The 12,964-nt window shown below is 40.7% G+C and overlaps 2 protein-coding genes across 2 annotated transcripts; both read left to right on the top strand.

Moving 5' to 3' along the window:
• Nucleotides 1–5,602: 5,602 nt before the first annotated feature.
• Nucleotides 5,603–6,770, top strand: mespba (mesoderm posterior ba). The gene is made up of 2 exons (XM_051379313.1): nucleotides 5,603–6,374; nucleotides 6,501–6,770. The coding sequence occupies exons 1-2, from the start codon at nucleotides 5,637–5,639 to the stop codon at nucleotides 6,552–6,554; spliced, it is 792 nt and encodes a 263-aa protein (XP_051235273.1). The 5' UTR covers nucleotides 5,603–5,636; the 3' UTR covers nucleotides 6,555–6,770.
• Nucleotides 6,771–11,468: 4,698 nt separating this feature from the next.
• mespaa (mesoderm posterior aa) lies at nucleotides 11,469–12,653 on the top strand. Its single transcript, XM_051379314.1, has 2 exons — nucleotides 11,469–12,239; nucleotides 12,381–12,653. Exons 1-2 carry the CDS (start codon nucleotides 11,550–11,552, stop codon nucleotides 12,462–12,464), a joined length of 774 nt encoding a protein of 257 aa, XP_051235274.1. The 5' UTR covers nucleotides 11,469–11,549; the 3' UTR covers nucleotides 12,465–12,653.
• The last annotated feature ends 311 nt before the right edge of the window (nucleotides 12,654–12,964 follow it).

The raw sequence follows: 12,964 nt of genomic DNA, 5'->3' as shown, positions 1-12,964 counted from the left end.
TACTTTTGGAGAGGCTAGCTGTTTCCCCATTACTTGTGCTAAGCTATACAGCTGCTGGCTATATATTTACCGCAGGCCTACAAACAAGTATATACATTTTCTCATCTCATCTGGCAAGAAAAACAAGAATTGGTTATGTATTGTGTATGCACTGATGCCTTTACACAAGTTCCTTACAGATAAATAAGTTATTTGGATTTGATTTGATGAAAGCAAATAAGCACATTTCCCACGATGTTGAACTATTCCTTTTGATGTGATCTGACAATTTTAAATGTGCGTAATGTATGAAATAAAATCACACGGGATGTAATAACTTTTCACTGTGGTCCTCATGAGGTGTAAAGATGCCAAGGCTGATTAAGCAGAAAACACTGAAACTAATCCATCTTGAAAAAAAAAAAGCTTAACATGTGAAAACATGATTTCAAAGGAAAGTTCACTAGGTATATATTATGCAGTGGTTCTGTGATGTAAAAATAATAATAAAAAATAAAAAAAATTTAATTGAATTTAATCTGAAGTCATTCTGTCAAGACAAAACTGAATATTTTGCTCATTCATTACCCTGGAACAGTCTTGACCTCAGATTGCTTTCTAGAAACAGGTAATAAGATGTTATATTTCAGACATGATAGCAGTGAGTGAGACCTGAATATAACTGTTCCCATGTCAGTGGCAGCTGTGTGTTGGGTGGGGGGGCTAAGTGAGGAGGGCTTGTAAAAACATGGCAGCACAAGTGTGAGCAAGTGCCGGTAGTAGGAGGATGTGTTTACTCTGGCCGAGGTGTGAAAGACACTCTGCTGATCTGTGCAGCAGGTTTATCTGGATGTCAGACCAGAGTGCAGCAAACAGCACACACACACACACACACACACACACACACACACACACACACACACACACACACACACACATTGTCTCTGGAACTAATGCTTTAATGTGATCTAGTTTGACTTGAGTGAGATTTGGGCAATCAACTTAACTTAAATTGATGATGGATAGGTTATTAACATTTGAGGGGGTCTAGGATAACAGAATAATAGCTACATTCAAGTCAACAGTCAGTTCCTGTTTGCTACTTCCTGTTTCAACAATGTAGGTTAAGCGGTTCTGTTGAATTCTGTTGTGCTCTGCGAATGTCACTCTCTTACAATTAGAGGAAATTTACTGTCCACCCCTGGCTGACCCCTCTGGTTCCAGCAATGTTTCACACCTAGGGTGCAGAATGTATCCCCCTCACCTGCCACCTCACTCACTGACATACACACACAAATATATTGAAGCTTTCAACATATACCACACAAATTTGAGATACAACTTTTATTTATTTATTATTTATTGTATTATTTATAGTATTTGGTCTGTGTTGAATGTGAGGCAGTCCAAGAGTTGAACGTGGCAGTGGTCCTGGCAACACTTGAAGTAAAACACTTTAACCAACCTCAATGCCCACTCAGCAGAGCATCAGAGAAACCTCTGATGTAAGAACTTGCTCCACTCCTTAACATGCCTTTATTAGTCCACATTCATACATCTATTAATGTGACTTTATCATATCACTGAAGAGTGAACCGTTACACTATAGACCACCAACATTTGAGATTTTACAGTGAGTTGAGATGGAATTGGAATGACTGAAATGGGCGAAAAAGGAAAGGAAACACCAACAAATCTTAAGCTCTTAAGGAACTCAAGATACAGATAAGTCCCTTGAACTCTACTGGAGAGATTAAACAACTCTTGCAAAAGATATTCCCTCCCGTTGTTACTGTGAGGGTGGGGGTCGAGTATACTGTCTAACAAAATCCGTCATAGATGCTCAGTTGGGTTGAGATCGAAGGCCATAGTATTTGATTCACATCATTGTCATACGTATCAAATCATTCCTCCACTCCTTTATTCATGTCTTTTTCTTTAATTAGCCTGATTATAAAAACTGGAACCATCTTGTGGTCTTGACGTCTGACTGCAGCACTGACAGAAGTCATGGGCATGTTTGAAATATGCTCTCTGTCGGAGCTCGCTCAGGTACACTCGGCAGACTGTAAATCCCCACTGGGAGTTGCAGAAACTATTTTCACAGTTTCAGCAAGCTATTAGTTATTTCGCTTTGAATGAAAAACAAACACAAAGCTACCCTCGAGAGAATCTTCTTTTCCTTCCTTGCATTTATCTAAACCACTCATGGAAATTGCACTGAACCACTGTGCTTGTTATAGTTTCCCAAACGAGCCACACTGAGGTACAAACAGCAGGTTTTTTGTTACTGTAGCTGAAATCTATTCCCAGTGGAATACCTAAAAAGGCAAAGACAGAAATAAAAATTAATCATTACAATTGCATTGTGTTGCTAAATTTTCCTTATACTCGTATGGATACTTGTTTGCCTTTACATACAGTCATACTGTATATTCACTAAATTCATTACTACTACTAATTACTGACATCATTGTACACTACATGATGATCTTCAGCTTTCCTTGATGCATTTCTGATTCTTTCCCCTGATCTTTTTTCTTTGCTGTTTCACTATTTATCATGGCACCAACTCACAGGATCCACAGAAATTATGTCTAATTTGATTTTATTCCAAGCCGAGGGAGTACACTGGAGGTCGTGTTGGGGTTGATGGACTCAGGAGCCCCAGACAGGTGGCAGGCAGCCCAGCCTCAGAGCCCACTGTGGGTGTGCGTCCACCCAGAGGTGCCAAACTCCCAGCCAGGCTCCCACAGCCTCACCTTGGTCAGGGTGACTGGCAGGGTCGTACTGTGGGTTCAACCCCAGTTCACCCTGCCCTCAGCCTGACACAGCACACATCTTACCATTAGTTTGTTTAGTGGGGCATGTGTTTTATCTGAAATTGATTCAGCTACATTATACATATCATACACCTTACCACCTCACTATTCAACCTATTTTACATTATTTAGGGTCCCGGGAGGGCTTCAGTGTTCAGTGGTCAAAGGAGCACAAAGGGAATCCAAGCTGAATAACGTTCACACAAAAAACAGACAAACCAGACCGTTTTGTGTTTTATCCGATTGTTTCATTGAGTATTTTTGTAGTTATCTGCTTTTGTGCAAGCTCGTTCTGAATAAGGGACAATCAAACCAACCACAAAGTGCTAAAGTCCCATGGAAACTGAGGAACATCAGAACTGTGTCAAATAGTGATGGGATTGATGGGGTTTGGCGTTCCGGTGATTTAATAAACAACAAAGACACCAAGAAAAAAGAGAAATAACAGAACAGACAAATTCCCTCATAGCTCAAAAACGGGCTGCATGCAATCAGACAGGATAGAGAAAATACAGTAAAAGTACACTGACAAACAGGTACACCTGAGCAAATGTGTTTACGGGTGGTTTTCAGTTATATCACATTTAACACTGCATAGGTATTGGAGCTTAGAAGGTAAAGTTCGTGTCTGACGTTAATCCCCAATAAGCAGTGGATGAATTTTAGGAAAAAATATCAATATGCTACTTGAAGAATGCATTTTCTCTCATTTTCAAAGTAGCTCTAAGGCATCCAATACCGTCCATGTCAAAGTATCATAATGTGCTTTCATACTGCGCTAAAAGCTACAAAAGGTGGAGAATCTGAAAATCAATTTACTATTTCGCTATCAAAACACATCACTCAGACGTTGGAGCCAAACCTTTTCTGCTGTTCTACACACACAGAGAAAAACACGGAGAAACTCGGGGGAAAGAGGGGAGAGACGGAGAGAGGCTACCAGTGACAGTATTTCCCAGCATTCCTGGTTCTCACAGCTGAGGTGTGAAGTGACGCCTCCAGACTCATCAGTTCTCATCAGTGTGAAACCATCACACCTCTGCTTTAACTGGATAATACAGGTCATTATGCTTCATTAAATGTATTTACATTTACTACATTTACATTTTAGCCATATAGGACACAGGCTTCTATCCAGAAGCACATATGACAGAAGCAGCAGTAGAGGCTTCACTTCCAAGATGAAGATATAGAAAGTGAGTGATCAGCGATCACAGCTCACGCCTGGCTCACTCTGACTATAAAATGATCATGTTGGTGAGAAGTGGTGGGATATAAAGTGGAGGAGATCAAGAGAAGGGCAGAACACACTCATGTCAGGTTCAAGGTTGGAGTGAGGTGAGGAGAAAGAAGCAAGAAAAGGGACTTTCAACCTACAGTGAGGGCAGGATCATCTCTGCTTACTTAATAATAAGGAATCTCCTGACTTCCAAGACACTGACATGGTGATCTACATTTAACCGCAGGATTGTCAGTGCTCTTTTTACACACATCCCCTTATGTAAGAATGTAAGAATCTTTTTTTTTTTCTCAAGCACAAAACACTCTGCTGGCCCCATTTTTATTTTACAAAATGTTCTGTACTGGGCCCAGAGTGGAGTGGAATCATATCTTGACACTGACACTAATCCCACACTCTAAACTCAAACTTTCATTTAAAAAAAACCCACCATAACATAAAAAGTCCTAAAAGGTGTGTTTATAGTAGCACCACTCATGTCTATGTTGTTTGGCAATGGAAATCTAGAATCATTCATCTCTCCGGAGATGAAAAGGTGAAAGAAATACACATTACTGCAGTATTCTTGTAATAATAATTGTTAACATTAGACCAGTGGTTCTCAACCTGGACTCCAGGCAATTGGCACATTAACACTCTTTGCTGTTAATGTGTCAGTCTACAGTATAGATAGTTGTGCAATAACTAAATCTTATCATATGGGGATCCCTGAGACTACATCTTATCAAATATGGGTGTGCAGCCTGACATGTGATCAGTTTTGGGGCCCTTGACACCACAAAGGTTGAGAACCACTGCATTAGAATTCTAAATTAATCCATTGAATCTGGAAAGTGTAGCTGTCAGATAAATGCAATATATAGTAATGCAATATAATTGTATTTTAGTGAACAAACTTGTTCCCCATGTTTAGATCCTGTGATTCTGTGCTTGGATTTTTATGCATTGCTTCTATAGATTGATATGTATTTAGTTGTAATCAATCTGAAATCTATACTGAGTTTCATGTTTCTTTTCCTACATTTTAAACACAAATTGTGAATGTTTATGATGGTGGTGACTTTATTGGTGGTAGGATTTAATTTGAGAAAAGTCTGTGCAGAATCAAGTGATGGTTATATTTGGTCAGAAGTTGGAAACAATACCTAAACAATACTTTCCTATTATGTTATCCAGTATGCTGACTAGTGTCTTTGGCTTTGGCGAGAGAAATCAGTTCATTCAAAACAAACCCAGTCGCTTACACATGTGCAAAATGCATCTGGGTTGCTTCAGGCACAAAATCCCAAAAAGCAAAAACTGTTTATTGTTTTGAGCAGGAGTCAAAATTCACACTTCCACTCCTGTAGCTGAACTTTCCCAGACACAGAGGAGAGGGAGAGGTACTGACAAGCTCCCAGTGAGGGAGTGGGTGTGTGTGTGTGTGTGTGTCAGGGGCCTCTGCTTTAGACAGTGACGGTTTGTGAGAATCTGCGGAGGTGTCAACTTCACACCTCTGTGGCCTGGCCTGGACTTATAAACCAGTGCAACAGAGCTGAGCAGCACTCACAGCATCCCAGTCTCTCCAGTCAGACCATTGAGACCCTCTACACAACATGGATACCTCCTCAGTTCCTATGCTCAACTACGGCCTGCAGTACCAGTGGTGCTCCGACTCTGACCTCTCTAGCATGTCTTCTTCAGAAACCCTCTCTCCTGTCCCCTCTATGGACTCCAGCCTTTCTCCTTCCTACCAGCAGCTTCCACAGTCCACTCCTAAGGCAGCTAAGACAGGATATTCCCAGACTTTCAAATCCTCACCGTGCTCCCTGTCTGGACGAGGCCGGAAAACGGGCCGAGCCACCCGGATCCGCAGCAAGCAGAGGGAGAGCGCCAGCGAGAAGGAGAAGATGAGGATGAGGGATCTGACAAAGGCTTTGCATCACCTCAGGTCCTACCTCCCGCCCTCGGTGGCGCCTGCCGGACAAACTCTGACAAAGATAGAGACCCTCCGACTCACCATCCGCTACATCTCCTACCTGTCGGCCCAGCTGGGCCTCAGCGAGGAGGCGCTGTTTCAGAGGAGGGAGCAGGGAGACACCTCGGCCAGTGACACCTCCTCACCTGACATCCTCAGCTACTTCCAGCATGGCTCCATGGAAGTGCAGGAGGCCCAGCTGCAGAACCAGAGCCTGAACCAGGGCCTGTACTCAGCCCAGTATCACAGCCAGAACACCATGCTGCATTCTGGGAGCTGTAGCTTTGGAATGGATCAGTACATTGAAACTCCTCAGAGAGACATGTGCTTGGATACCATCCTGCAGTCACCTCCAGCAACACAGCCCTCCTGTCAGGTATGTGAACATTCACTCATGAATATTAAATACGACTCCCTATTTATAGGATTTACACATCTTGCATCTTTTTTGAAATAAAAGAACAAAATGCTAATCAAATTTCCTCTTGATCTTTTAATACAGATGTGTGGCAAAGACTTCTGCATGCCGTTGGTTCCCAGAGAGTATTGGGGTTAAACACTCCAGCACTGTTCCATCAACATCCAACAACAGACACAAACTACTTCTCTGTTTTTACTGCCTCACTGTGAAACAAGTAATTTATTTGAAATGTATATGCTTTTCTACAATTTATTTATTTTGTACTGTGAAATGTCCCATGTAAATATTCATATGTCACAATTATTTTTATATTTCTTTATACCACTATTTATAATAAAATATTAAAATGTCTATATCATGTTTTGTCATCATTAGAAGCCTTGTTCCCATGATGCATTTCACTGTCTCTCATTCACCATTCAGATAGGTATTATGTGTGTTCTTTAGGTTTGGAAACTGTGGCTCAAAGTTGAGAGTAAAGGGATTGTCTAGATATAAGGGGATATTCTTGAGCAAGACACTTAATCTCATGGTTGTACAGTGTGTTTGTGAATTTACCTAAAAGAATATCAGGCAGGATAAAGTTGGCACTGAGGAGAAAATTCTGCAGAGCGCCCTCTGCTGGTCATAAAGACACGGTAGCACCCCACAACATCAACAGTGGCTTCTGGATAAAAACTTCACCGTTGTTAGTAGTGTCAGTGTGAATCATACAAATACACAAGTACCATAAAATGCCTCCCCATGATTTTGTTTTGTAATTTATCATTATTATGTTATGTTATTGTGTAGTTATTGATTTTAAAGTGGTCATAGTTTATATTTTCACTATAACAATGTATTAAATGACAATGTGAAAGGTGTCACATGCTGATTAATTTAATTAGCACCTGAATTTGCAGCTTGCTCGGCTTTACAGTGCTTTAGAGTGAGTTTCAGCTGTTTTCAGAGAAAAAGCTCTGGAAACCCAGCAGACACTGTGTGCTCAGCAACAGGCAAAGTCACCAACGAGCATTTAGAAGCTAAAGAGTGAGTTATCTCCTTCAGGAGTTGGTGGAGGGCAAAAAGAGAGCTAAAAGTCCACGAGTCCGAGTAAATGATAATGTTGCTGGATGTGTAAATAAGTGTTTGCTAACAGGTTGGTCATATACATTTAAAAGGCGATATATCTGTATTGTGCTGATAACTTGATTCTGCTGCACCCAAATTAATCAAAAGAAATAATTTATTGCAGATTCAATAGTAGTTATCTTGTACCCTTGAGTTAATATATGATTGTATAATCATTTGAAATTCTAACTGAACACAACTGATGTCACTGAATGTCACAGAAGCTGTCATATGGAGACTGAACCCCCTTAACATACACATCACCTCCTTGTTACATCTCAACTAGCTTTAAGATTGTTAAAGGATAGCATCAAAAAATGTCAAGTCTGTTGTAAAACAATAGTCATATGAACACTGAAACAGTTTTTGCTTACTGTAATCGTTCCTCCATCACCATTAGGAAGTACCCACCTCACTAACTTATCCTTTCCTTCACCACTGAACGTTGTTACAGTACAGCTCTTCATTGAAGCTACAGCATATGACGTTTACACAAAGTGACATATTCAACTCTAAAATAATGCCTGCATCATTCAGTCACATGGGAATATTCTAGGTGTGTCTCTGAGCCCAAGATAAATTTCACCAAGGGGACAATAAAGTACATTTATCTTATCTCAAGATAATAACAATTACCTTATCCCCAAATCTTTCCTGTGAGCAGCTTCACTGTGAACAATCTAATAAAGAAAAAATACCAACCAGTGATTAAAAAAAAAAGTTCACGAGGTCACTTTCATGCATATTTCCCCACAAATTCAACCTGAAGAGGCCTTTTTCACAGCAGACATTCTGACTTGTCATAGTAGAAAAAGCACAGGTGTAGCTAATACAGGTGTTAATAATGGATCTGTTCTATTCAAGGGCCCTTATAAGCTGTGACAGTGAGCCATCATGTACAATACTAGGACTGTGAAGCTGAAGCAGTTAATGTAATCCATGATCATTATATTATTTACACATTTGCTTTTCCTTCTGTAAGATGTCAGCAGGTCACAATAAAAATAACTATTAATATAAATATATGAATAAATGGAATTTGTATTTTACAAAAATCCATATAGTTCTAATATGCAACAGGTTGAAAATATATTATATTATGTAACACATTAATGTTTTTTGCAAGGTTGTCTGTGAAATGTTTGTGTTTACATATCAATATGCTCTCATATCCACAAGGAGATAATACAACCACTCCCCATGTCCTACTAAAACGACAATAATTCTACAGCAGATGATGAATATGACGTGAATATTATTGGATTGCCGTATTAGATAACATAAATACCGTAAACATGGGATCAGGTATCACCAAGTGGGAGCTACAGAGACATAAGCCTTTCAAGAAACATAGTAACTTCCTCTTGTGGTCTAATGCATGTGAGAAATAAGTAGCCTGTCCCAGCAGACCAGAGATCAGCCTTTGGCACAGGTTATCTAGTTTATTTAGTGTATCTTTGTTAATGGGGCTCTGCAAACACTCAGAGGTCCTTGGCACCGCTAAGTCTAGACTATGATATAAGCACCTCGCTACTCTTTCCCCCATTCTCTCACCTACAGCCCTAATTACCTGCTAGAGCCAACAAAGAGGGCTTTAATATTCATAGAGAATAGTGGATCTGCATAGCAGGCAGGAGAATTAGGCCCGAGTGTTTAGTTTGCCACATACATGCAGTTCATTTGAAATGCAAGTAGCATAAAGCCTAATACACTCACTTAGGTCTTTCATCACAGAAAAGCTAATAAACTCTCTGGGCTGAAAGGGTTTGGGATGAAAGGGTTAGCATTGCTGTGCTGATTATTCACTCATTACATGTGAGTAAACACCATCAGAGCTAATGTGGATTAAGAGAGGTAAGATCCTCTCTTTCATCAGCCCGGGAGGGGGAGAAGAAAGTTGACAGCTGGGGAGATTGTGCTGGAAATGGTGGAAAATAATGATCTGTTAATAGTTCATCATTTGAAACAAATTATATGAACAAAGTTATTTCCCCAAACAATAAAAAAATACATACTCCACCAAAGCAATTGTAAAAGCTTCAAACTTTAATCAACCAAAGACTAAAGAGCTAGGATTAGTTGTGATAGCAATCAGTCATTTTATATGAGTGTCAGTCTGTATCAGATGATAGGAACTTCATTTAGAGTGTATTGAGTTGAGTTTTTGTTTCCAGTGACTTCCAGTGGGAACTAGTCCTTGGGTCAGCTGTCAAGCCTGGTGTTACCTCTCATGCTTTCCAACTCAAGACAAATAAAGAAAAACTAAACCTAAAAAGAAAATTGCTTTTAAAAACTTAGAATGTCAAACATTGAATGAGATTCCAATCCTTGCTGATATTTTTCTTCATTCAGATGTCTGTTTTTCTTGCATAACTGTGGAAGGTGGAGGGCTGTGTGAGACTGGTTCACACGTCCTACTCATAGGTTTCACCTCTGATGCAGAGCAGGAGTCAAATGTGACACGGTGGTTTGTGGGAACGCTCCTTGGGACTCAGATCCACGGTCAACACCTGACAATAAAATCCAGAGATATCAGAGAGAATCCAGTAATCTGCTGATGCCTTCAAAAGTAAATTAAATGAACTGTGTGACTGAATAGAAAACTACCACTCAGTTTAATATTGTCATTTCGGCTCAGATATTTACCGTCCCACAAGGGAAAATTCTAGAAAATAAGGTAATTGAGGATTCTTGTCTCAAACATATATATTCACATAGATAAAAAAACACAGAGAATATTGCTGATTCTATGAGGGATCAACTTCCTGTCAACACTAACAACATTTAGCCACCACACAAAATATAGCATGTTTTGCATGTTAGTGTATTAAATTTACTTCTTGCTGTTTCAAATGAAACAGTTTTAAGAGACAACACATACAGTAACAACATTTTTGACCAAAAAGGTATAAAAAGAAAATAAAGGAGAGACGGACAAATTAAAATATATTTTAAGAACAACTTAAAGCAAAACATTTGCAAAGGTATTTGAAAAGGTTGATATAAAGTGAAAAATATAAAGTGGCAAATCAAATATCCGAAAGAAGACAAAATAATACATCATGTCATCATTTACACAAAGAATAATGATCACTCCTCTTAACTCAGTTTGCTCTTATGAAAACTCCTGTACTGCCAATAATGCAACTTTTTAAGCACTTCTCTCCAACATCATAATTACTCAATCACAGAGACATTAACTGGATTATTTGTAATGTTAGCAATCTAGAAATATGAAATGTGTTGGTAGTTATTGGTTCTGCACATTCTTTCTGTGCGGATCGGGTTCATGCATGAGCCTGTGAGGCCTACTGCTGTCCAAACAGGACAAGGTGTAAACTCCTCACACCTCACAGCTGCCCTGGCACACTTCTTCAGCTTGACCTTGTAGGGGATACCAGCACTTAACTTCAACTTTTACTGTATATGGATGATGATGGGACTTAGAATTGGTTTCAATTTTATAAGGAGTACGGCCTAAACCTACTCTATTTGAAGCTTTTTCTGAGATAAATTTTGTTGTGAATTGGAGCTATACAAATAAAACAGAACATAATTGATTTCTTATTGTTTAATTCAGTCAGCCATAAAGTAATATTAGATTATTGGATACAATCTAGATCTCTACTTCAAATTCCTCAGGTTTTGGAGACAGGTTGTGTGACCCAGGTACAACCCCTGTCATGGCAGGGTCATGTTCCCAGGCTAGGAGCATATAGTGTGAATTTGTCTACTTTTTGATGCCTGTGCGAGCTGCCTGTGTCACACCTTTGGTCTGGACCTGGCCTGTTTCCCATGGGACCCCCTGGTCTAGGTGTCAGCCCTGCTCCCAGAGCTTCTCAGGAGCAGAGGTGGCTGCCGGAGGTGTAACCTCGCACCTCCCACCACATATATGGAGCAGCCTCCCTGGTCCTCCTCACTATCCTCTGCCTGCCTTACCAGCAACACACTGACAGATCACTGCTCAGGGAAGAGCTTACAAGCACCGCACCGACTACAACTACAACTACAACAGCAGCTATGGAGATGTCCTACTGCTCTCCTCTCCAGCTCCCGGAGAACGCTTTCCTGTTTGACTGCGAGTCCCTGCTGGACAAGTGTTATGATCCTCAGGCCTATGATCCAGCCTTGGACCCTGGTTACGTCAGCGCTGGTAGCAGCCTGTCTCCCACCTCTTCTGTGGACTCCTTCTGCTTCTCTCCCACCTCCCTCCAGGCCTCCGGCAACGAACAGAGCGCTTTGGACCGTTTCATCTTCAACAGCTCGGCAGCAACTTGTCAGTCCCACGAGACACAGACTCTGCCCTGCTCCAGATCTTCCACAACCACCTCCACCACCAAGAAATCCAGGTCCAGGTTTCCAGGGAAGAAGCGCCAGACAGCCAGTGAGAGGGAGAAGCTGAGGATGAGGGATCTGACCAAGTCCATGCATCACCTCAGGAAATACCTGCCATCCTCGGTGGCACCAGCCGGACAGACCCTGACCAAGATTGAGACACTGCGCCTCACCATCCGCTACATCTCCTACTTGTCGGCTCAGCTGGGCATCAGCGAGGAGGCGCTGGAGCAGAGGAGATCCTCAGGCTTTGTGGAGCAGCCCCAAACCCTCAACCAGTTCTTGGGTCAGCCAACAGCCAGCTACAGCTCACAAGAATCAGACTGTAACACCATGAGCTCAGCCCAGCTGTCCTCTCTGCAGCCCTCATATCAGGTATGTTCATAACACAGTCACAAAATGAAAGAGAATTTGCTCTTCACTTGCCTTGTTTTTTCATAACCTTCATTTACAATGGTTTTCCAGAGTGTTACGGTTGAACAAGTTCATGACCAAAGTCTCTTTTTCTGTCATCAGGTTTCTAATGGAGTGTGCTTCACCAGCGAGCACTACTGGATGCCACAGCAGCAACTACAAAATACCTTCTCTGGACAGTGCTGAGGGATATGGCGACAAAGACTATTTTCATTGCAACAATGACCTCTAACCACATTTATGTACAAAACTTCTCATTTTTGTTATTTTGAACAAAATGCCTGATTTTTGTTGAGTGTTTTTGTATATAGAACTGTATATTTATTGATTATTATTGATTTCTGTGACCAGAATAAACATTATTTATCAAATTTACCTTTGAGTTTGTTGCATTCATCCAAATGAATTTGTTGTTGGTTTTCTATTTCTGTGATCATTTTTACAAACTAAACTCATGAAATCATACAGACTTGGTGCTTGGCCTTCCCTTCCTTACACAAACACTGCAGCTGTCAGCAGGACAATGAGGTGCTAAATAGGGAGCACATCCCCTCTAAAGTCCTTAAGGAAAGACCCCCACTGAGAAGTGGCAGCTGAACTAGGACCAGTTAACTGGCACCTTTTTTATCCTGGGTAAACATTGCTGGTGGTTGAGACCCTGAAAGAAAACTTGTGAAAAAATAACT

Source organism: Dicentrarchus labrax, unplaced genomic scaffold (assembly GCF_905237075.1).
Source record: "Dicentrarchus labrax unplaced genomic scaffold, dlabrax2021, whole genome shotgun sequence".
Lineage (NCBI taxonomy): Eukaryota > Metazoa > Chordata > Actinopteri > Moronidae > Dicentrarchus > Dicentrarchus labrax.
Note: the sequence above shows the minus strand (reverse complement) of the source record. Positions and strands in the feature narration are given on the sequence as shown.